The sequence below is a fragment of the Micropterus salmoides genome, unplaced genomic scaffold (assembly GCF_014851395.1).
Source record: "Micropterus salmoides isolate LMB-PRFRI ecotype aquatic unplaced genomic scaffold, ASM1485139v1 Ms_hic_scaffold_20, whole genome shotgun sequence".
Lineage (NCBI taxonomy): Eukaryota > Metazoa > Chordata > Actinopteri > Centrarchiformes > Centrarchidae > Micropterus > Micropterus salmoides.
The window spans coordinates 27,002,729-27,028,889 of record NW_024041151.1 but is presented as its reverse complement, the minus strand read 5'-3'; the positions used below and the strand labels follow the sequence as shown (position 1 = coordinate 27,028,889).

Here is a 26,161-nt window from a genome sequence, read left to right as displayed (position 1 = left end):
CCTCCAATAGAACAATAATAAAGTAGGCTACAGGACATTCATGTGATGGCTGTAAGCAGCATTTAAATGCCCCTCATCAGTCAGTTGTGATAATGTAATGTCACAGGGATAATCCCGGTTCTTGTTGTTTCCTGGGCCACTGATGCTCCTAAACAGTTAACCGTCATTCGGTGGGTGACGACTTGTTTTGCTGTTGGCTCCCTCTGAATCCACCTCACACGTGAACGCGCGGCGGAAGACGGAGGAGCCTCCCTCTCGGCCTTCAGGAGGGGCTGAAGGTGACTCTCCTCGGCTGGGATGCAGTGGGAGCTGCTGGGGGTCCGTCCGGCCCGCTACACGGTCCTGCTCCGGGATTAACGACTATAACAACTCCTGCGGGGGCTCTAAGCTTCCACCAAACCCTCCACCCCGCTGCGTCTGAGCGGGGACTCTTCTTCTTTAGAGAGGACACAGCAGCTGCCAGAAAAGAGAGGTCTGTCTCTCTCTGTGTCTCTGTCTCTCTGTCTCTGCCTCTCTTCCTGCGTCTGGCCTGGCTCCGGTGGTGGGTGTGCATGCATGTGTTCTGCACCGTACGGGCGGAAAAAGCGCCCAAGATCTGCGGGGATCATTTTCCCCATCAGTAAAGTGGCGCAGACGGAGCCGGAGCGCCGGGTGAGCACGGAGGGGGCCGTGGACGACAGCAGGATGGTGAGTACTGAAATCCAGCCTGTTAATGATTGGAGAGAGGTCCGCGTTTAGCGTAGCTCTGCACCAAAGGGCAGGTTGCTGTATTTACCAGATAGAACCGATTTCATCATGTGCAGGTGCAGCAGTGGCGCAAAAGGCACAAAGGACACAGCGCACAGAATCCTTTTTTTTTACGGTTAAATTTTTATTGTAGTCTTTCCTTCCTTTGAAGATGCCATGTTTGTTCAGGCTTAACAACAGGTCGGTGGTTATTTTTCTCCAGACTGTCCAGGAATTCAACACCCTCGTTGCGCTGTACCGGGAGCAGGTCATATCGGTCGGGGAGATCTCAGCCGACTGTCCGTCCCTGCGGGCTCAGATGCACCACACACGGTCCAAAGGATGCTCCATGGCCCGGGCTGCTCACCAGGACCTCGCCGTCATCTCCGTTTCAGGGTAAGAAGGAAACAATGAGTGATTGTTTTTAAAAGAACATATTCTGGCTATCACTTTTTATGAAACATTTCAGCTTTGCCTCATTGTTTGTTTCCAAGCTCTTTTTAACCTCTTAAACCCCGATTTTCTTAGGAAAAACATGGATTCACACTGTATGACTGCAATAACTTACATATCCGCATGTTCCAGCAATCCCTTTGATTGTATCATGCTTAGAACAATTTAAAAAACAAAAAACATTTCATGGCACCTTTCAAAAAAAGTTACAAAGTGATTGACAGAAAAACAGCAGAATACAAAACGGGGAATAAGTATTGATATTCTAACATAATGAGGTGACAAGCTGACAAAGTTGAATAAAACAAAATCAAAACAACTTAATATGGTTCAGCACAGTTAAAATGGGCACAGCTGAAAAGGAAGTGGACTGTTTTTTTTATGTTCCATGAAGCCACCATTTCCACACACATTTTAAAACAGAGGAATGGGTTTTTTTAAAAATAAAACACTGGAGACACTAGTATGAAAATACACAAACAAATTTAAGTAATTTGTTGAAGTGGCTGTTATGGTATTACTTTGGTACTACAGTACAGACTATATAACAATAAACCCTCCTACTGCTGTATAACATGAATTTGACAAAAGTTCACAGTGATGGGTTTTTGTCAGCAAGTTAGCTTTTTTACAAAATTAATGAAAAATAGTGGGGAAACATGTTTAAAAAGCTTAATCTGCAGTATGTTTCGGATCATCATTGATCATCTTGAATGTAAAGTACAAATTGTATCTCTTTCTCTCTGTTTTCCTCTCCTCCCCCCTCGCTGCAGTCCGGAGGACGGAGAGATCCACCCTGAGATCTGCCGGCTCTTCATCCAGCTGCAGTGCTGCCTGGAGATGTTCATAACAGAGATGCTCAAATCCATGTGCCTGCTGGGGGTGCTGCAGCTGCACAGAAAAAGTACAAAAATCACAGTTTTATTATGACACAACTTTTCAAGAAAAAAAAAATACACAACTAATGAAAATCATGTTTCTTTTAAAGCCAGTTTCAAAATAATTGATTACCTATAGGCATAGTGTTGATGATTTTTAAAACCAGGATGTTTCTGAAACTGCTTGTATTATCACATTTTAAAACATGATTATACATTTAAAATGACACACAGAAGAGCAAATAACTATAAGGGTAAGGATACATTTTATTCTTAATTTTACGTGGCCATCACGTTCATCCTCTTATCAGTCATCACAATTACTGAGGATAATGTGGGCTGTTTGTAAGGATGTGTGTCAAACTGCACTGTCACACTAGCTTTTGTGTTAAGGTATCTATGTAGGCAGATGGGGAAGAGAGCACAAATGTGGCTCAAAAAATGAATCAATAATGAGGTAATAATCAGCATTATAACTTTCACACAGGCAGTAGTTAACATAGTTAACTCTAGTGTCGACCAACGTTTTGAAAAATAAATCAGAATAACATCAGGAGCAGGCTTATCTCAGGTAACACTGTCATTACCTACAACAATGGTGGTAACAGTAGCAGTAGTGTGGGGATGTCTGTAAATAGAAAACCCCTGCAGTGAATAAACTAGACGGACCCTCGCCTACTATCAAGCAGTGTTCTCAACCTAAAAAAATGTGACAGCCTGGCTTTAAACCTTTTCTATACTCTAACAACAGAGACCCTCCCATCTTCCATGTAGACCCCCTCCAAACCTCCATCACTTTGTCAAGTAGCTTTCTCTGCTATTGCGTTATTGTATGTCCTTGGGGGAATATAATCCATCCATCCATCTTCATCCGCTTATCCGGGATCGGGTCGCGGGGGGGAATATAATTTAAAAAATAATTTAAAATGTAAATAAAACATGTAACAGTTGAGTCAACTCTAGGCAAGAATTTAGTTTGACCTAGAGGGCCCTCACATAAGAAGAGAAATATACATTTGTCATACATTTTCAATGCAGTTTGTATTTCAAAATGCATGTATTCATGAATAAACACCCCCACCCAAATATTCCCACTTTCTGAGCATTGCACATTTTATGTCTGGAAATCAGATTATGCAGTGATGCATACGATGATTAAACAATTTAAAGGCATTTCTGTTAAGTATATTAACCCTTTATTCCTGTTCAATGCAATCACACCTTTGAAACAGCAGAGGGCAGTAGAGAGTTGTTAGTGTGGTCAACGTATACAGATTGATTTTCCATTGCATTTTTTAATAACAGATTGTGTAAAAATTCAAAACAAAACATTTTTTAAGGAGCAGATGAAATTAAATTTTTTTAAATGGAATTTTACCATCTGTTCATCACAGATATCAGAAATGATTCACTTTTTAAAGAAATTTATGAGTTATAAATGCAGTAAGGACCTTGACATACAACAAACAATCACAGTAGAGATGGTGGTGTCTTTGAAATACTGCGTAGTGAGCACCAGAACTTCCTTAAGGGAGGAAATCATCCATTGCTTTAAAGACGTGGTTGTTTTGAATGTGAATGATCTTTCTCTGTGCTGCTGTCTCTGTTCGGACCTGAAGGAACAGACTCGGAGCCGAAGCTGGACTTCAGGGTGGATGAAAGCTCGGACGTTCCCATCCTGGAAGAACGATCCTCCTCCCCCATCGACTTTCTGCAGGAGCAGTGGCTGGTGGGAACTGATATTGAAAATATAGAGAGGTACACCGACTGCACCTTCTTTTAAATTAATTCTTTTTTGATGCTGTGTAAACTGCTGTGAATTCGGACTGCAAATATCTGTCTGCTGAGTCAGTGTGTACTTTTTTTTCACAGAGATATGCGAGAGATGCGAAACCTACTCAGCAAACTCAGGGAGACGATGCCCTTGCCACTGAAAAACCAAGGTATGAAATGTTTGTGATAGATGAAATTCACAACACCATCAATACATAACAGTTGAAAGAAACCTTTTGCACAACAACAACTTTTATTTCTTTCTGAAGTTTTCCAATTCTAGATGCATAATCCAGAGTGATTTATATTGATAGATGCATCAATGGAGAGGAGATGAGGGGGAAAAAATGAAAAATATTTATTTCAACAACATCCGTAAAGAGTTGTGGTCCCTCACAAACAGTCATGAGATGAATCTAAGAGGTTGACAAATGATTGCTGGGAAAATAAGAAAAAGGAGGAACATAAAAGAAGGGACATAACCAAGGAATCACCCACCCCACCTTTAGTCTATCATCGACTTCCTGCCACCACTCCTCGCTGAATTGTTGTACCAGTTCCTCCTCCCAGGCCGTCTTTGTTTTGGAGTTTGTGTAGTTGCAAAGATTCAAAATTAGGTTTAATCTTGACTTTATTTTTTATTGTGACAAACTGTATTGGTTTACTGTTCCAGGCCTCTGAAAATTATTAAAGGAATAGTTTAACATTTTGGGAAATACGTGTGTTCACTGTATTGATGGGAGTTATATGAAATAATTTATATGTATGCCAACAGCCAGTTAGCCTAGCTTACCATAAAGACTGGAAACGGGGGGAAACACCTAGCCTGGCTCCATCCAAAGCAAAGGTGGAGCAGGGGGGGTGATTTCTTGGCTGCGAGCCCCGAATGTTTTCTCAAAAGCACAGAATCTTTTAGGTTTTTAATAGAACTTTAATTTCGCCTTGCTCTCTCTGACTGGAGCAGCAAATCAATGAATCAAAAGTTCTGTTACTGGGGAAATATCGCCATCTAGCCTATAGGTCCTCCTTAGCATTGTCATAAGGGGGTTGTTGTCTTGTGTATTTATGTTTCATTCACTCATGTCACCTTAGTGAGCAAGCTTGCTAGCTAGCTAACCAGCTTGGGACTATGGAAATAAAAGTTTTCAGGAGGAGTAAACCTCAGCTGCCATCCGCAGACTTGGGCTAGTATCAGTGAGTTAGTGAGGTGACTAGCCAAAAATGTATCGCTGACTAGCTAGCTAACGTTAACCAAGTAATAATAAAAATAATAAGCTAGCTTAATTAAATGAATCACTCTCCAGTCACATCACATTGCGACTCATACGAAATGTCAAATAAATACCAACCATTAAGTTTAAAAGCATGAGCCCAGAGTGGCACTCAGATTAAACTACACCAAAAGGTACATTCATGATCGTGTCAGATCTGTTATCTTGGGTTTTTGCACACTGACGTCTATATTTAATGTATCACTTCTGAACAAAAGATTACAGCTTTAATAATAAATCAGCAAGGTGCCGTGATGCTTTGGCCCTTGTTTTACAAGCCACCAGATGTCACTGTGTTTGCTGAGTTTAAGTTCCTCATAGAGAAACTATTCAATTCCGGATATTGAAGACCAAACCTACTTGGCATTTTTGGGGATCCTTGATTTGCTATTAGAGACTAGATTATTATGGCATGGATTCAAATGTAGCTGATCTGTCAACTAAATATTCACTCAGCTCCAGCACAGTCTCATTACGTAGTATAAAATCGTTTTCTGTATTAGCAATGCTGTCTATGCCGAATTCCTACCCCTACCTATGTTATGTAACTTAAAAATAGTAACATCAGACAATTTTTGCCACTTTTTAGGTAGCTGGAGTGAAAATTAGTGATCCAATTTAAAGAGAGAGGTACACAAATCCAAAAACAAATAGTACAACCCTTGACGGGGATTTGTATTTAGAGGACATTGAAGTAGTCATTAAAGCAAAATGGTAACCAGTCTAACAAAACTTGAAAATTAATTAAAAAAGAGAAATTAATAAAACAAAAGGAAAAAAGGAAGCGGAAAAAGGTAAATAATAAAAATAATACAGTATTCACATGATTGCTCACAGCTCATAGACGTGCAAACTGTGATGAGGGCTCACAGGAAGACACTGCTTCATATTAAGGGTTCACAAGTAAAAAGGTTGGGAACATTTAACTTTGTCTTTGTGATAGAAACACAGAGCAGGATGACATGATGATGCTTGATTACAGCTTTCCAGACACTCCCCTCTGGCAGGAGGCTGCGGCCCATCAGGACCAAAACCTCACACCACATGAAAAGTTTCTTCCTCATCAACAAGGCCCGGGATCTACTTGGCAATAAAGCTGTTTCTGATTTCCGATTCTGATTACAATGTTTGTTTGTTCCAGATGACAGCAGCTTGTTGAATCTGACTCCACATCCGCTGATCAGACAGAGGAAGAGACGCTTCCCTGGACTCTGCTGCATGGTGTCTGGCTGAGAGTCTGAAGGCAGCACTACAGTCAACACACATAGGAAAGGACTTTGATTTGATTTTGTGATCTATGTTAAATAAGAGATTCTCTTATTTCATTCTCTTCTTTATGTAGTTACAGTATTTATTTCCATATTATCTGAAATTTTAATCTTGTATTATCTGTTATCTGATTCTGTCCCATTTTGTCTTTTTCATCTTGATTACTCGTTTTGCTGGGAATTTTGTTTGGTTCTTGAGTTACTCATGCTATTTTCAGACGTGTTTTGTGGCGGAAGAAGTGTTTCAAGTAGATAGTACATACACAATGCCCAGTGGAAAGAAGGAAATGTTGTCAATTGTCAGTACCATTCAGGTTCTGTTGGGTCGGACCTTAAAAACACAGGCATGGGGGCCAGGTTTGGGTTTTAGGCCCTTGCAGAACTCTATTTTGTTTTCTAGTTCTTTTTAAGCAGAGGCATCTTTGCTTTTTCTTTATTTTTGTTCTCACGTATTCAGTCATCCCTTCCTATCTTTCTGTCTTGTGCCATTTTATATAATGAAAGAGAATAAAAGTTGACATATGCAGGCTATGCACTGGCATTTTCAGCTGTCTCACTGTGCCTGTGTCACGCCTCCATGTTTGAATGTGTCACACTGTGAGATGTTTTAGTCCCAATAACCTCCTGATGTATTTCATCTGAACATCATTCAGTAGAGGCTCTTGCCAGGTGAGTCTCTGCTTACCTGTGCAGCGTGACACATCGTAGACAAATTATCTACGGTGTTATGATACATAATACCTTATTGGCTCCTATAAAAATAATTTCTTTTTCTATAGAAAAAAAAAGGACTATGCCAGAGAAGTAAAAGCTGTGAGCTGATAAGATGCATAAGGATGTGTGTCAGTTAGTCTGTCCAATACTTTGGTATAGCTATTTCAACAAGACAGATTAATATGAAATTTAGTCCAGAGAGAGGATGATTTCTAATCACTTAGATGATGCCTTTTCTCTAAAATGAATATTGTTTATTGACCAACACTTTAGTCCATAGCCAGGGACCTTGAAGACTATTGGGTGTATGTGGTATATTGATTATATGGTGTTTTCTTGAACTTTACTGATATTCTTGGTCCCTAGAGGATGAATGCTATTAATTTAACTTACATGAGCATCATCAACAGCATAAACCACTCTAAGTGGGCAAATCAACATTAAATTTTGCCATCACAAACCAACTCCCTTGAGGATGAACCGCTTTGATTTTGATGACCATATGAGCATTCCTTTAGCTTCACCCTCAGGTCAGGGTTTACATTTTTAGCTTCACTGCTGGTAAGAATTACAAGAGTGTTAGGGTCACTGACGGCAGGGGTCAAAGATGTTGAGCATGACGTTGGGGGAAAAAATGTTGTAACAAGAGTACAAAAATAAGCCATATTTACAAGAAAAGATCGTAGCACTTTGAGAATAAAGTTACGATGAGTCATAAGGGCATATTATCTAATCTGCCCAATCTAGTCATAATATGATATTTTGTTCTCAAAATGAAACAATCTTTTTCTATGACTTTATTATCATAATATCAAGACTTTTTCTTGTAAAATTGCCACTCGTGATATTATGATTCTCTTTTACCCTGTCGTAAAGATCATCCCATATGCCGTTAGGCAGATCCAACGTGAGTGTAATTATCATTGCAGCCTCTAGGGGAAACTAGCAGGGCTTTTAGTCTTATTTTATACAATGTGCAGCATGCCGTTAGCAGTTTTCCATCACAAGGGCTTTGCAAATGTTCTACACACAGCAACTGCAGAATTGAAAAACAGCACAACACACAAAAAACTAATTGAAATCCACTCATGAGGTTCTTCATCTGAAGTATTCTAATAGAGCCATTTTTCCATTGAATGTAAGTGCAATGTAATTTGCAAATTCGTGTTTGTGAATTTTTTTTTTCCTTTAATGTAATCTACAGTAGTGATGTCTAATTTGCAAATGTCAAATTCTTTGTTTTGGCATGTATATGACCCAGAGTAGGCCATGTGTTGTCAGTGTGTCCGGCAGTGTAGAGAATCCACAGCTAAACCTATGTACAGCTTAGGACATTTTATAATGTGAATAAAAGTTTTATATACAAATAAGATGATATTTCTTTTTTTTTTTATTGTCTTGAACTCAGAGGAACATTTTGAAATATCTATTTTTTGCTTTCTTTTCAATAGTGTGATGAGAGGATCAATACCGATCTTATGACTAAGAGTTAAGTACAGAGCTGTAGTACAAGTTTAGCATAAAGAGTGGAAGCAGGGGGAAACAGCTAATCTACCTCTGTCCAAAGTAAAAAAAAACGTGCCAACCAGCACCCCCTAAAGCTCACTTATTAACTTACTATATCTCAATGTTAGTTTTTTTTACAAACGAACAAAACCTTTTAAACTAAATATTGTTGTTTTTATATATGTTTGTGAATGAATTAAACAAATGAGATGTTAATATTAATTAACGAGGTTTAGATGTGTTGGTATGTGTATAATATTTGAACTATGGACACATCTAGGCTAGCTGATTCCCCTTCCTCCAGTCTTTATGCTAAGCTAGATTAACTATGTCCTGACTCCAGCTCTGATTGATATCAATCCTCTCATTTCACACAAGCGAATAAGAATGTTGAACTATTCCTTTAAGTAGTCATACAAGAGCAGTAGACAAAAACAAATATGTAGCATGGGAATTCAATTTATCTTACATTTTTGACAGTCTTGTTACTAAATTCAGTTTTCTTTGCCTTTTCAATGATGTTCATTCAAATAATTTCCACTATAGTTGTGCGTCCTCTGATAGGAATATTTGCATCAGGTTTTCCATGAGGAAGATCTTTTTAACCAAGAAGATACTATGTCTGTATGGAGGTTCCACTCTTTGTTTATTCAAAATATACTGTCAGTTCTTAGCTTCTATCCCAATTTGCCCCTTTTGTCTGTTAAATTATAAAATCAATGCACAACTGGGCATTTGATGTCTCCAAATATTTTGTAACACTTTGCAAACCCTTTTCCTCTTCTTGTCCCCCAAATTAAGCAATAACACACCAAAAACAATGTTTAAAATGTGTAAAAATATTCAAATTAATCATTGAGCAACAATCTTTACGTTTCTCTGTATACAATTGGTTTTGTTGCAGTTTTACATATTTGACAGAATTAACTTACGTGCTTTTTACGACATAGACCAATTGCAGTTGTGTTTAGTGCCAGATTGTACAAATATTTAGATAAATGAAGAAAGTGTGGAAAGAAAATAAGTTCCCTTCCCCCTCAGTATCTCTAACTGTCAAGTCTCAAACACAAAACATCTGGTTTACATCTCTGCAGCCGGGAAACTCCAGGGCTCTTTACTTCCCGTAACAATAAGGGAAAAGAGGGTTATGTAAGAACATTATTTTCTACTATGTTTTCTGATATTTGTTATTATTAATGAGATGTTTTTGGACACATGTTTTTGGCCAATGCAAGTCAAAAAACAACTTTCTTTCCATGAGCAATTACAGGGGGAGGTTTTATATTGCTGCTGGCAGCTCTGTAAGATTCATCTCTGCCTGCAGTGCAGAGTCGACTTAGTGAGAAGACTCTTAACTGCACAAATATACAGTCAAACACAGGAGCTCCTAAAAGATGAGGTTTAATATCTGCTGAAGACAACGTCAGTATATGTGGTGAGTCAGATTTTCCTTTTTTTTAAAAAGCATTTTGACTTAGTTAAATGGTGTAGAAAACTACATTAACTTAAAATTTAACAAAACTGCAACTGTTTGTTGTTCATAATTTTATTTATTTATTATTTTTTGTCTTATTTGTCTACATGCCTTTTTATGCATCAATCAAAAGCATCAATTTAGTGTAAATGTAAAATGTAGTATTGTATCAAAAACAATGAAAACAGAGTTTAATAAATGACTTTAATATGTTTGAAAACAAAATGTTTTAAACGTAAAGTAGAAAATGCTGGACGCTGCACTGCAGTGAAGGGCTGAACTGCCCTGAATAAAAATAATAATCATATCTGTTTTGTATATTTTGTATAGCACTTTTCAATACAGGTAATAATGTGGTTTACAGTCAATGATAAACATAACCAAGTTAGGAACTATTAGAAGTCACAACACAAATTAATTTAAAGGAGGAGGAGTTAGATGTGCTTGTCGTATGTCCAGTGCACAACCTTCACAACTGTCATTAATATTTACACAGGGGTTTACAATAATCAATATAAAAACACACAAAGGTCGAAATTAAATTAAATTAAAAGATACAAATTGCCACCAGACAGTGTTTTACGACAATAAACATAAACAAGTCTACATGCAAAAAAGCAAACAATAAAATTGGCATCCTACAGTAAAAGATTTTCTGAAAAAAATGTGTCTTAAGATGTGAGAAAGGTTTGTTGGGTATCAGTGTTGATCCTTTTTGTAATGCTGATACACTATTGTTTATTCAAAGTACAATACATTATCAGTGTGATGAAAAAAGAAGAAGAAATTACATAAATAACAAATTTTAATACTGTATTTTTCTCATTGACAGTTGTTGATTCTGGCCAGGTCATCAAATATTTTTCAGAGGAGGTGAAACCAGTTTGAACTTCTCTGATGGCTCCTTCCAGTCGGTTGCTCCTGCTGCTACAGGTCCTCAGCTGGATGTCAGCTGGGCTGGCCTGTTTCTGTGACCGGTACCCCTGGGGCTCCTGGTCTGCCTGCTCCCGGACCTGCAACCACGGTACACAGCACAGACAGAGGTGAGACACAGCACAGACAAAGCAAACACACTAATACCAGTGAGACATACTAGACATAGGAAAGGCAGTGTAGATACACAGCACACCAACACACAACTCTGATACATGGAGGGCTCTTTTGAGACAGGTGGACAGCACAGACAAAGGTGGACAAAGTACATAAACAAGCACAGACCTGTGTCTGTGCTGTATTACTTGTTTGTGCCCTGTGTCTCTTCTGTAAGAGACACAGCACAAACAGAGGTGAGACACCAGCACAAATACAGCTGAGACAGGTGACACAAAACACAAACACAGGCGGGCTTTTGAGGCCTGGATCAGGAGTCTAGCATTTTGTGTTATGAATTTTGCAAATTGAAAGAGTCTTGTCAAAGCAATTGTGAAATACTGTGATCAAGATTTTTTTTCTTTTCTTCTCTTCTGTTTTCAATTATTGTTGTGAAATACAAATACCTAATGCAGATGATGATGACAGATGTTGTTTGTGTGTGTGTGTGTGTGTGTGTGTGTGTTTGTGTGTGATTTTCATGTTTTTCTGACAGAGCATTTCAGCTTGAGGAATATTACTGGAAGAGCAGCTGTGATAGGCTGTGTGTAAAACACGACATCAGATCTTGCAACGAGCAGACTTGTCCTATCAACTGCCTGCTGACAGAGTTCGGGCCCTGGTCTGACTGCTCACCCTGCGCCAAGAAACAGGCAAGAAACACACAAATCACACTGCAAAACCCTGAGACATTCATGTTAAAGACTAATTCTCAGCAGGTTTTGAGCACGTAGTGTATTCAGACTTGAAAAGTGACAGCATGAAGTAGTAAGTATACTCAAAGTGGCCATTTGTTGTTGATGGACAAATAAGAAGAGCTGCTCACAGCTAGAAACCACTAAAATAATTTGATGGGGGTGAGACACTCAGGGAAGAAAAAACCCCCCAAAAAACCCCCCCCAAAACTAAGTATTTTATCTTCAAATAACATTTTGCATTGCATGTAACAAAACAATCTAAGCTAAAAGGTATACTTTCTAGCTTTAGATCATATTTGATTGTCTTCATTCAGTGATGATTATTTATCTTTAACTGGGGGGATTTAAATGGAAGCGTCATTCTAAAGTCTCACTGTGATTAGTGTCCATGGGTACATGTTTTGAGGCCAATCTTCCAATTTCCTGCAGTGCCAACCCACATGCCAACCTTGCTTAGTATAAATTTGGTTTATAAACAACTAATTAGCAAAGCAAGCACATTTGGCACAAATGTGGGGCCACCTGGCTGGACAAGTTAACGTGTTATTGTCACGTTGTTGCACTTTTGTGTATATTGCAGTAAATTTAAATTAAAAGTGCGCAATTCACTACTTTAGAATTCTTTATTCAATTTTGCGCATAACAATGCGATTAATCGCAGAAAATCATGTGATTAATCGCAATAAAAATTTTTAATCATTGTGAAGCACTCCTTTTTTAAATTCATGTAGTCTCCAAGTTGCAAAATGTTGATATTAAACAAATCAGTAAATCCAGGCAACAGTTCACCAAAATGTAATTGGTTAAAAAAAATCTACTATATAAATGCATTTTAAATGTTTGACTATACACCAAAAAAGAAGGAAATAAAAAAAAAATCACATTCACTCAATTATATTTTTTAATTTTTATTTATTGTTTATGAAATACTTTGGCAGCACGTCTTGCTTAATGACAGAATGGCAGTTCTATATGTGGAAGGGTAGGAAAGACCTTTGTTTTCTTTTTTTGTGCATTTTGTCAGAAAATGCATATCTTTCTCTACTTTCGATTCTTCTGTTCTGTCTATTCTGTATAAATTAATCAAAATGTTTATCAGACCCTCTCACATGTTGTTTCCACAGTTTCGGACACGGTCGGTCCAGCGGCCGTCTCAGTTTGGTGGATCAGCCTGCAGCGAGGAGCTGACAGAGGAGAGGCCCTGTTACCCCTCCACAGAGTGCAAGTTAGCACCCATCGACTGCAGAGATGACTTTAAGTGTGATAATGGTAAATACTGTTTTCCCATAACTAATGTGTTATGGAATAAAGAAAAAATTGTCACATGTGGAAGCCTCCAAATATGATGTTGTTTTTTAGAATTATAATTTTATCAGCCAATTTAGAGAATCAAATCAAATATTTTCAGTCACAGGCCCACCTCTTCTAACTCTAATCTTCTGGTACAACACCCACACACACACATAGATAAGGACACATACCAACATTTTATTGACTACAAAACATCTTTTCTGCTGCAGGACGCTGCATCAACTCGACGCTAACATGCAACAGACAGAACGACTGTGGAGATAACTCTGATGAGAGGGACTGTGTCGACTTTAAAATAGTGTGTCCAGCAGAGAAGAGAGTGGCCCCTGGGGTTGACCTGGTGGGGAATGGGTAAGCCAAAGGTCAAATGGTCACCGCTGATATCACAACTTTAATTTGAATGTGAACCAGCCCACATTCCTCCCTGCTCTGTTCATAAATAATATTTCTTTCTACCAAGTGAAAAAGACAATATTGTAGTAGTAGCTCTTCCACTGCTGCACTGAACATTATATTTTTTAAGAGTGTTGTTATACCACTGCTGCAAAGGCAAAAATGCAATTGTATTTAGAAGAGCATAATCGATGCTGGATTTTAAGGTTGATATTGATGTTACCACTTGAAAACAAAACATCCAACAACTATTATCTTAAATTTGGAAATTTGTTTGCATAAACGTTAGAAAATTGACATTTTGATATGTCTAAGCTAAGATATTACAGCTAAACAAGACACTATTTTATTAAATTTAGTAAATGTATGATACTAAATCAGTGACACTGAAGTTCATATTTAGATAATTAAAAATTAAAATACATGAAACAAACAATATTAAACTTGAGCATACATATACATATTGAATGCTGCCAAGAAAATATTTATTGATCCAGTTTACTGCTCTGCAATTTGTCTTATCAGTAATAATCTGATATTGGCCAATAATAATGGTCTGCTGATATCTTGTTGGGCTTTAGTGCTTATTGTAAAGAAAAGTCAATAAGATTTTAGTCTTTACTGATTTGTGTTTGAAGGTTTGATGCTCTAGCAGAGGAGCCGAGGGGAGCGGTGCTGGACAACATGTTTATGGGAGGGAATTGCAACATCAGGAGGCCTCAGTCCACTGTGCTCTACCACCGAGTCCCCCACAACTTTGAAAGCTTTGACATTAAGGTATTTTCATTATTTGTAATATTTAATTATACAGCCCTTCTGTATATCTAACCTGGTGTCAGACCTCTGAATCACCACACCTGTCTCAGATTTGTTCAGTGATTCAAAATAGGTCTTATAGTGTTGTCACTGACCAGCTGTTTCTGCGGCTGGAGATCCGACCAATCAGAGCTTTATAGGCAGGATAATGGGGATGTCATCTTCGTGGCTCCGCAAGGCCAACGATCAGAGTTTTAAATCCTACCCAATTTGTGCTGAATGCAGAGCAGCCTAGACATGTTAGTACTATTCCTAGAAACAAAGAGCCTTCTAATATAGCATTGACAAAAGCCCTGGTTACAGCCGCTGCAACAGCAGACAGCTATGACACTGGTCAAAATTCAAAGGAGTATATGCTGTATTTTACAACAACTTGTCTTTATGGAAGCACACTAGAAAGCTCCTCATATAGAGGTGGCAATCAGCCATGATGAGTGGTGATGGCGCAATGCATATGCTTTTGGTGTGAGAGACCAGGGTTCAATCCACCACTATGACCCATCCAGCAATGTGTCCCTGAGCAAGACACTTAACCCCTAGTTGCTCCAGAGGCGTGTGACCTCTGACATGTTTAGCAATTGAAAGTCGCTTTGGATAAAAGCGTCAGCTAAATATTAATGACAGTTGTGAAGGTTGTGCACTGGACGTGCGACAAGCACATCTAACTCCTCCTCCTTTAAATGAATTTGTGTTGTGATTTCTAATAGTTCCTAATAGAGTTTTAATCATTATAGAAATTCTAAATGTGCTACGCTGCTTTGATTATGTGAAATCGTCGTGAAACATGTTAAAAATCTCCAAAAAAAAATCAGCTTACATGGCCATAGTGTTGGGCTGATGAATGAAGTGAAACGAAATGGCAATAAACTTTTGTTTAAAAAAAAAATAAAATAGGTGCAATAAAGTTAAACTGCCACTAGGAGCAGCCATGGTCAGAAATACATAATCATTTGAAAAATATTCACCAGTAGTTTGGATTTACCGCCACAGATGAATACTTCAAGAAAATGTACTGTTGTGTTTTTATTGTTATAGCTCTTGATTTACAAATGTGATTGTGTTTTGTAAAGGTTGGAGTACTGGAGGACTTCAACACCGAACCCCAGCCGCTGCACAGCGAGGTCATCGATTTGAAGATGTCCAGTTCGTCTGGAAACAGCCAACAAGATAGAGACAGCTTTTTCTTTCCCATCTTTTTTTTCAGTAGGAAATTTAGATCGGGAGTCACCTCTAACAAGGAAGCTTTTGAAGCTTCAAAAAAAACGGTGAATGACTGAAACAATGCACAGAAGCTAAGCAATATAGTGGTGTGGACAGGGTCAGCAACAAAACTTATTTATCCACCTAAAGGAAGGCCTACCTATATCAGTTCAAGTGCATGCCATGTGTTCAATATTTTCAACTCATTACCTTACCATTAGAGAGCCATTTCCTATGGAACTACATTTTACTTCTGTATGCCTACACAAAAGCCCAACTTGGTTGTGCACTGCAGGTAATACACTGACTATGGATAAGCACCTCATACAGCTTCACTTAAAAAAATCCCAAACTATCCCTTTAACATAAAGAAGAGAGGACCCGTCAAAAGTCCACATTTTACAAAAATTTCTTCAATTTCAAGGTCTGATACATGGTCCCCACAACATATTGGTACAAGAGCATGCACACACACACACACACACACACACACACGCGTATATCTGTTAACATGCACACACATTACTAGTTGCAGCTAAACTCTTCTTCTTCATCTTTTCTCCCATAGGACTCCAAGTTTTTCCGGGTGAACCAGGTTCTGCCCGTGTCCACATTCAAAAGTGAGAGACCCGGGGGACCTCGTCCTGTCACAGCCATTCCTCCAGTTCCTTCACGCTCTTCCTCTTGAGTACAACTATGCCCTCTACAGAGACATCTTCCAGCGCTTTGGGACGCACTACTACAGCTCAGGGACACTTGGAGGCCACTATGACCTGTTGTACCAGTTCAGCCGAGAGGAGCTCACCAGTTCAGGTACAACAGCACAGCCGGGTGGTCAAAATTTAGAATGACACCTTGGATGTAGTGGTAACCCAAAAGTCTAGACCAGAGGTTTTTAAAGAGGAAGGCAGAGTTTAGAAGACTCAGTTAATAGAAATGAAAAAATATTGCTGTCTGGCAGAAACTTTAACATGACTCAGCTCCTGCTGTAACACAAAGCAAAGTCATTCAGCAAGGCATTGCTTTGTCCAATCAATTACTGTGTGGGGGCTTAGTGTAGTGTTAAATCACAATGTTCCATAGCACCATCTCTGCACATTACTCTGTGATTTTGTCACATAGCATTCCCTACACAGACATTTATAAGTTAGTTTTTAGTGAAATGTGAAGGTGGTGTTCACAGATAGGGCTAAATGTTTCCCTGGTGTTGAAATGTGTATATAAAATTCTATATATAAGTTCCAAAAACAAAACATCCTGTTGGTTGATCAGTGAACATCTCTCCTCAACATTACCACATCCTCAACATCTAATTATAACATTAAAATCTTAAAATCACAACCAAATCTCTCTTGTTAAACTTAAAGTAAGTGTTGTGGTTAAGGTTTGGTTAATAATCAAATAAAATTCCCTGAATCTTATCTTGTTCTAAGACAATTCCTTACAGTTACGGATTAAAATTGTTGGAGCACAAGAAACACCAAATGAGTGAACTGTCATTGAATAAATAGAACTTGAAATTTGGTAAAATGTAGTTTACCTGTAATGTTTAAATGTGACTTTATAAATCATTGGGAATAAAGAGAACCCATATAGATCGATACAATGTTGTTTGTTCCTTTATTTCTGCATCATGTAGCTACACTACTCCTCTCCAACAGGTGAAACAGAAGAGCACATCAAAGGCTGCCTGGGCCGAGAGACCACCTGGACCATCATCCTCTACACAGAACACAGCAGTGTAACCCGATGCTCTGACAACAGGATGACTCAGAAATTTCAAGGTTTCTTTCAAAATCTGCCAGGAAGCACATCTTTTTAATTCCCATTGCCTGTAAAAGGACACTGATCTTATTGTCACCATGTTCTTTTCTTTATTTATTCCTTAAACATCTCTTTGGTCCAGGCTCGTACATTCAGTCAGCAGAGAAGTCTTTCTCTATGGTGAAAGGGGGTCGAACCAGAGAGGCAGCAGCTCTAGCCTGGGAAAGGCAGGGCCCTGCTCCGGACCGAAAATCCTACAAGGACTGGGCCAAGTCCGTTCTCGAAAACCCTGCCGTGGTCGAAAGCAAGGTAAAATCAAACACCACTGAAATGTCTTCAATCCAGCATCAAAAATAAATAAATAAATAAAGAAATCAAAGTTATAAGACTACAAAAAGCTGATGTTGCTTTCATGTGTGTTTGTTTGTCCAGGCCCTTCCCATCATAGATCTGGTTCGGGGGATTCCATGTGCTGCCACAAAGAGGAGACACCTGAGGAAGGCCCTGCTGCAGTACCTTGAAGAGTTTGATACCTGCAAGTGTGCTCCTTGCCCCAACAACGCCAAGCCAGTTCTCTCTGGAACAGAGTGCAAGTGTGTTTGCCAAACAGGCACGTTTGGTGCAAACTGTGAGAAACGAGCTCCAGACTACAAATCAGGTATATCAGTCGGTAATAACTGAACATTCAATTAAAAACATTTCACGTCTCTTTCTTTTTGAGACATTTCACTCAGTCAATATTATGATGTGCTTGAGGAAAAGTCAAAGCATCACCAAAGTCATTATAGCTTCCTCGGGGGATCAGGAATGTCTTTAGCATCATCTTTAGCCTCTGCTGTTGATGGCAGGGCATATACCACTATTTTAAGCTTTGTAATTGGATCTTTCTCACCGAAAATTCACCTTTGGAGTTGATTGACTCTCTTTCAGTATTTATGTCCACAGGAGACCAGCTACTGTGTGTGGTTGCTCTTCTTTTGTGCTGATGATTCAACCAGGAGAGTTTCATGTCCAGTCATTTCCAACTGCTTGTCATATGTTAACTTCAGTTTCAAAGATCCTTTGAAAAAGAGGAAAAATCCTATCTTTGTTACAGAAACAATCCCTAAACTCATGGTGGTGTCCTATCCTATCTCAGACCTCATCTTCATTTAAGAAATTATGACTACATCTTTAAACTTGATTCCTTAATCAGCATCCTGTCATGCCTGTATCAGTGTTTAGAATGTAAACGAGATTGCTTGGAGGATGTCATGTCACTGTTGGTGAGGACAACAAAAACATCTCCCAGCCTCAGATTTTTTTTAAATAAAGTCACTAAGGGTCTGAAAACCACTGTGAGAAACAAGTAGGGAAGATGTAATCTTTCAAAACTTAAAAAAACACATTACACTCATGTCAATACTACGCCCTTGCAACAAACATTTAGAGCACAGAGACATTTACTTTTTGGTGTGTACTACACAGATGAAGTGGATGGTAACTGGAGCTGCTGGGGGCCGTGGAGTAGCTGTGGAGCCACTATGAAGAGACATCGGAGGAGGCGGTGTGATAACCCCGCCCCCCTCAGAGGAGGCCAACCCTGCCAGGGTCCCGACACAGATGAGGATCCGTGTCACATCTCCATCTTTGAAAAGTAGGACAAACTGTTGTTTAAAACATCCTGAGGCAGTCATGAAAAATCTAATTTTATAAAGTAGATTTTAGTAGAAGAAAGAAATTTTGAATTTTTTTTATATAATAATAATTTTTACCCAAATATGTGGAACCATTGATGCACTACTGCTGTTAAAGATATTTAAACTCAAAACTTCCAAATGGATTTTGTGTATGTATATATATATATATATATATATATATATATATATATATATATATATATATATATATAATCTGGTCTGGATAATTTTTTTGTGCCCAGACAAGAAACCTGTGACAATGATGACGACTTCACTGTGGGCTGGAGGGACGAGCTGCCACCTGGAGTGCAGGGCTGTCTGAGGCCACAGAGACCTGCCAACAGTTTCCTCAGGGTGAAGACTAATCCTCCAGCCTGTAATCAGTGATAGTAATGAATGACAGAGACAGAGTCTGTACTTCATTGCTTATTGCTCTGATAAATGTGTCAGCTAACTGACCAAAATATTGAGAAAAACCCGCTTCTCTAGTCTCACCTCTCCAAATAAAAATTGATTATTGATTATGAATAACACTTTATTTCAACACCCCTATTTATCATCTATAACCAGCATATAATAATAACACATTAAACATATTATAGTGTATTTATAAGAAGCTATGGGTACATTTTTAAGTGTTTATTAATGTACAGTATTTTCAACAATTATAACTTTTTCTATGACGATATATTTCACATAATTAGAACTGTTATTTTTATTATCTGTTTATATAATAGCATCTAATTATATAAGTTTCGCTTGAGGAGTTAAAAAGACCAATCTCTGAACCTCTGAATGGAGTCTGGAGTGTGCCACTTTTTTCAAACATTTTTCAGTGTTTAATTATAATGAATTAATACATTGAATAAATATATTGCAAATGCTTTATTAAATTTGCATAAAGCTCAGCCAAAGTAAGAGATCATTAAATTAAATAATTAATTTTCCTTAGTCTGAGAGTAGAAAAATGAATGCCAGAAAGGCTTTTTATTGTTATTTATTTACTTACGTGTCTGCCTGTCAAATTCCACCTGACAATTCATTCATCTGATGATGTCTTGTGCTAGTCTGTGTTACGAACGTGGTGCATGAAGACTGAAAGATGCAGGCGTTTTGGATGTTGTTCAGTTGCATTGTGAGAATTGTAGGCTCCAAAGTTTTTGGGGCTTGGCCATACTAGAGACAAAAGTCAGGATAGCTTGGCCACTGCATCTTTAATTTTGATCATTCTTCTTTTATTCTGTATTTTGTGAGACCCCCAACTTAATGGGCATCCCTTTTAATTTAAAGGCTAATCTCTTTAAAGAAGTGTAAACTGAAGTCCAACCCACAAAGCACTTTGAGGGCTCGCAAAATTAAAACAAAATTATCTCTTAATTATGCCTTAATCAGTAAAAAATAATGGGTAAAAACAACAGAATTATTATACATCAGAATTATGACTCTGGATATCATAGTCAAGCGGTAACCTCTGGGGCTGCAAAATTGATACATCACAGAAGTGCCATAAACTGCAGTTCATCGAATATACAGTCACAGAGACTACATCCATGTTTAATACAGTATGTGGTCAAAATTATGGCAATAGGAAGCTATTCTTATATTAAACCATCTAATTGAAAGCGACATAATGTGCAGATGAAATGAGGAATTAAGGGAAAGAAAGAGAAACACAAGAAAAAGGAAAGAAAAAATGGCATGAAAAAATTGTAGAAGACAAGAGTTGTAGACATTTAGAAAGCCCAGGAAGATTTATATATGTGTTCTTCCTAACTTTTCTTGCATTTATTAACTTCCTTTTCTGACAGAAAGCAAAGCAATATTATAAATTTGGTGAGGATGAGGAGTTCGTGTGCTTCACTGGATTTGACTTGGAGGGCTTTCAGTTCATCAACTGCCTTCCTGATGGGACCTGGAGTGAACCAAGTGGAAAATGCATCAGTAAGTTTGTTTTCCCACCAGATGAGTGAACAGTAATATAAGAACTCTGGTGTCTGCAATTTCTTTATTACGTCAGTCTCAATTCAAGTAACTGTTAAGATCAAGTTAAATATTTCTACACCTCATATCTACGTTAGCTTAAAATCTGTCTGCTTTAACATTAGGGAAACTGTGCCTTCCTCCTGAAATCCCTGATGGCATGGTGCTGTTCCCCAACAAAAATGAGTACAAAGTGGGGGAATCAGTGGGTTTGAACTGTAACGAGGCGGGCCTGGCGCCGCTGCCACGGGGCTCCTACAGATGCAGCAACAGTCTCGCCTGGGAGCCTCCGTTACCTGCTGACCTACGCTGCACTGATGGTAGGCCTACAGTAGAGTACTTAAACTCCCACACTGATGGGAAATTCAGAAAAACTTTAACATCCAATACTTTTAATGCAGGTATGTCACAGAGGAGAAAGGGACACTCCTATGGTTCTTGCAATTTAGATATGTTTTAAATTATTAATAATCAGTCTTTTTCAGCTCATATGGGCTTACAACAGAACATAAACTTAATTTCGGGAACAAGCTATTTTTTGTGTCACATATTTGTGAACCTTAATTCATGTGTGAGACATTAATATAATTTATTTGAAGCTTTTTAAAATAAAAGAGAGAGAAGCACACAGGCAGCTTTCCTCCTCATGCTTGAAGTCTTTTTTCCCCTAAAAGCTAAACATACAGTTAGAAAAAAAATTCCAATAAAGCATAAACAGCAGTGTAGCATGTTCTTTGCCTCATTTTGTAGTTGTAATGGCCCAGGACTGTATCCCACGCAGTGGATGAGATGGACCCAAATGAAGCATGTGTTCTGTATGAGAAGTATGCAAAGGTGTCTCTTGTTTCTGTGTATTTCCTGTATGTAGAGGAACCGTTTGTTCCCGATGGTCAATGCCCTCCAGGACAGAAACTACAGGGCTCTCAATGTGTCTGTATTCAACGGGAGAGATGCCTGTAAGTTTTATTTTTCATTGTATTTTTTTTATTTTATTGTATTTGTTAGGTTATTTCTATGTGATGCTATGTGATGTATTTCATCCATAAATTGTGCTTTATAAAAAAGTTTTTTTTAAAACACAAAAAAATGATGCACACTTTAAGCTCATCATAAAACAACTCAACCTCAAAAGTTACTGACTATGAGAGATTTTCAATGTGAACGCTAAGTGGAATACATTATTCTTTTTAGCCATCAGCTGACCAACCTGTGTGTGTGTGTGTGTGTGTGTGTGTGTGTGTGTGTGTGCGTGTGTGTGTGTGTGTGCGCGCGCGCAGTTCACAACCGGAGACTCTCTGCATCCTGAACACAGATGTCGGCGTCACCGTGCCGATGTCCCTGTGCTCATTCCATGCCGGGCGCTGCCACAATGATCCGCTCTTCTTTGTCAGCGAGGGCGTGTGTGATGCAGCCGATTCTGCCAAACTGGAGTGGGCCAAGTTCAGAGCCAAAATGTCCTCTAAGAGCTCTGTTCAGCAGCCCTGCGATCTTGACACCTGTTACGAGTGGGAGACCTGTACTGGTGAGTTTGTCTGATATGAAACCATTTATACATTCAGTGGGGTTTAGCTGTCACCTTTTGACAAGCGCTGACACAGGAATAAAGGGATTTAGACCCAAGTGCAGAACACAGAGCAAATGCAGTTTACACAAACTTACAGGATTGTGAGGCAGGCAAAGACCAAGTAAGCAGTCCAAAACACTAGCAATCATATCCAGAAGGTATAGGCAAAAATCCATAATCCAAAAGACATCCACAAACACAGGAAGAGAACACTGAAGACAGACAAAACACTTTGATAATATACAAAGACAATCTGAGAAATGACAAGGGAACCAGAAGCAAAGCTATATAAGACACACAAGGAAGGATACTTTCAAAATAACACAGGAAATAACAAAACTCAAACCCTAAACCATGACATTAGCATTTAGAATACGCACATTTGTTTTAATGAGTTAGTGCAGAATATAAATTATATTATTTTTATGAAATTATTGTTATGGATAAAAATAACATTTTATTGTACAATCCCTCTTGAAATTTTTTTTTTAATTAAAATGTACAATGTGTAAGATTTGGCCAGAATTTTAGGGCTTGTCAATCAGTGCTGCTGCTGGAGCTGCTCTCCCTCGCGCTCCCTAACCGCTTTTACGTGCTAGAAAACTTTTTTGGCTAATGCGCTTGCCAAGTAATTTTCATTTAAGTGGATTGGCGCCATCTTGGAGTCCGGTATCCAGTTCTTATAATACAGTATTTCCATGGCCCAGCCACGGCTTTTGCTAAGCTAACCATCTACTGGCCGTTGTCACATATTTAATGGACAGACACAAAAGTTTGTACTGTCTGAGTCACCACAATCTTGTGTTACTACTACTACAATTATCCTTTTTTTAAAGATTATAAAAAAAATGTAAATGTTCTTGAGTCCCATAATGATTTGCAGGAAAGGCTTGCTGCACCTGTCATCATCACTTGTATTTAGAACTTGAAGTCACAAAAAACTTGTCAGTATGAATTCTGGATTCAACAAATTTAGGTACGAAAACTTAAATTGGCAACTTAATGAACACAAGTGAGGTTTGAATGATTTATGACTTCACATACACTCACCTAAAGGATTATTAGGAACACCATACTAACACTGTGTTTGACCTCCTTTCGCCTTCAGAACTGCCTTAATTCTACGTGGCATTGATTCAACAAGGTGCTGAAAGCATTCTTTAGAAATGTTGGCCCATATTGATGGATAGCATCTTGCAGTTGATGGAGATTTGTGGGATGCACATCCAGGGCACGAAGCTCCCGTTCCACCACATCCCAAAGATGCTCTATTGGGTTGAGATCTGGTGACTGTGGGGGCCATTTTAGTACAGTGAACTCATTGTCATGTTCAAGAAACCAATTTGAAATGATTGGAGCTTTGTGACATGGTGCATTATCCTGCTGGAAGTAGCCATCAGAGGATGGGTACATGGTGGCCATAAAGGGATGGACATGGTCAGAAACAATGCTCAGGTAGGCCGTGGCATTTAAACGAGGCCCAATTGGCACTAAGGGGCCTAAAGTGTGCCAAGAAAACATCCCCCACACCATTACACCACCACCAGCAGCCTGCACAGTGGTAACAAGGCATGATGGATCCATGTTCTCATTCTGTTTACGCCAACCATCTACCATCTGAATGTCTCAACAGAAATCGAGACTCATCAGACCAGGCAACATTTTTCCAGTCTTCAACTGTCCAATTTTGGTGAGCTCTTGCAAATTGTAGCCTCTTTTTCCTATTTGTAGTGGAGATGAGTGGTACCCGGTGGGGTCTTCTGCTTTGCTGCATACCTCGGTTGTAACGAGTGGTTATTTCAGTCAACCTATTTCAGGGACCTCTAGCATCAACAAGGCATTTTCGCCCACAGGACTGCCGCATACTGGATGTTTTTCCCTTTTCACATCATTCTTTGTAAACCCTAGAAATGGTTGTGCGTGAAAATCCCAGTAACTGAGCAGATTGTGAAATACTCAGACCGGCCCGTCTGGCACCAATAACCATGCCACGCTCAAAATTGCTTAAATCACCTTTCTTTCCCATTCTGACATTCAGTTTGGAGTTCAGGAGATTGTCTTGACCAGGACCACACCCCTAAATGCATTGAAGCAACTGCCATGTGATTGGTTGATTAGATAATTGCATTAATGAGAAATTGAACAGGTGTTCCTAATAATCCTTTAGGTGAGTGTATGTATCAGATTATTTTCCATAACGTTAACTCACATCTGTCCTCAGCGTCTAAGAAGTGTGAGTGCAGAGCTGCCCGGGACTGCTCCAGAGTTGAAGAGCACATGTTCTGCATAAAGCTGACCAGGACCCAGAGGATTCGCAGCATCGACCTTTGTTCTATGGCCGCCCTCAAATGTGCTAGCTATCAGTTTGAGATTCTCAATGAAGGCGTGTGTCTGACCAGATGATCCTTCTAAAGGGTATCTGTGTGGTTACACTTAACCTCTGACTTTATCTAACAGTAGAATGTTTAAATAATTGTAGTTAAAAATAACTAAATAGTTTAAAATACACTTCTTCTTTTTCCCTTTCAATGTGCACTAGATCCACTCATTTAGAGACATTATAGACCATATATTTTTTTTAAAGATTACACTATGTGATGTCAAAAAATCAATATATTTGTAAAAAAAAAAAAAGTAGACTGGCAGGTACGTATTCAAGGTTCCATACAGCTGGTGCAATGTTGTGGAAGATTTTCTTTACACTTAGTCGAAAAAACTCAAAGATGAGAGGCAGATAGAAACTTTATTGCAATGTCACAGAATACACAATAAACCCGAGCTGGACCTGAGACACAACTGAAAAATTAAACGCAACATAAAGATCAGGGTGCAAACTACAGGGGTTCCCCTAAAACCATGATTTTTTTGCTATCTAAAATATTGAAAATATTCTATTTTAGCATTTCTATTTTTCTGTATCTTTATCATGGATGATGCGTAAAATTAGGCTATTACTGCTATTCTGCTATTCTTGTCACAGCCATTGAAGCGTATCATAAACTTCGCTCTCTTTAACTCAAAGATCATAAAAAAAAAAAACTTTCTTAGTCCCACTCAGTTTGTGCAATGAATCGCCATGAACCATTTAAGATAAGCACCAGGTAAAACACTGGAAAAGCTTTGTAACGCAAGCAGGACATACCTTCCAATCTCATCTGTGTGAGAGGAGGTTTTCTGCTGTTGATGATACTAACAGCAAGGCCTGCTTGAAAACCTCCTCTCATCTCCTTTACCGCCAGATGGTCTTTGTCTCCTGTTGTAACTCAAGTCATGTCAACATTGTTTCCTAATGAGGCCTGAACATATTTTTTGCATCCTGTCTTGTGAATAAATGATATTTACGTCAACATTCCATGGTCATCTATCTGTAGTTATGTTTATGTCATCATATCATTGAAGGCCAGTTTGTACAGAGAGAATGTCCTTGGTCACTCCAGCGGTCAGTTGAGTCTAATTACAATGTGTAGCACATATGTAATAATAAAAATGTCAAATCATAACATTGTCTGTTTTGTTTATTTTTCTTGCACCTCTTGCTCTCTAGTTACTAGGGATATGGTGAGATCTCGCTCCGTGAGATCTCGCGAGATCTGATTGATTGAAA

At 38.6% G+C, this 26,161-nt stretch overlaps 1 protein-coding gene across 1 annotated transcript; it reads left to right on the top strand.

The window, feature by feature from the left end:
* Positions 1-278: 278 nt before the first annotated feature.
* Positions 279-26,057, top strand: LOC119915106 (complement component C6-like). Its single transcript, XM_038734689.1, is given in 22 exon segments — positions 279-687; positions 950-1,122; positions 1,953-2,083; positions 3,677-3,815; positions 10,975-11,106; positions 11,649-11,805; positions 12,975-13,119; positions 13,371-13,512; positions 14,193-14,331; positions 15,441-15,635; positions 16,139-16,186; positions 16,188-16,383; positions 17,232-17,354; positions 17,477-17,643; positions 17,767-17,992; positions 18,802-18,970; positions 19,256-19,367; positions 20,822-20,954; positions 21,119-21,313; positions 21,862-21,949; positions 22,271-22,515; positions 24,779-26,057. Coding segments are annotated over 22 exon segments (3,369 nt in total). The 5' UTR covers positions 279-555; the 3' UTR covers positions 24,961-26,057.
* The last annotated feature ends 104 nt before the right edge of the window (positions 26,058-26,161 follow it).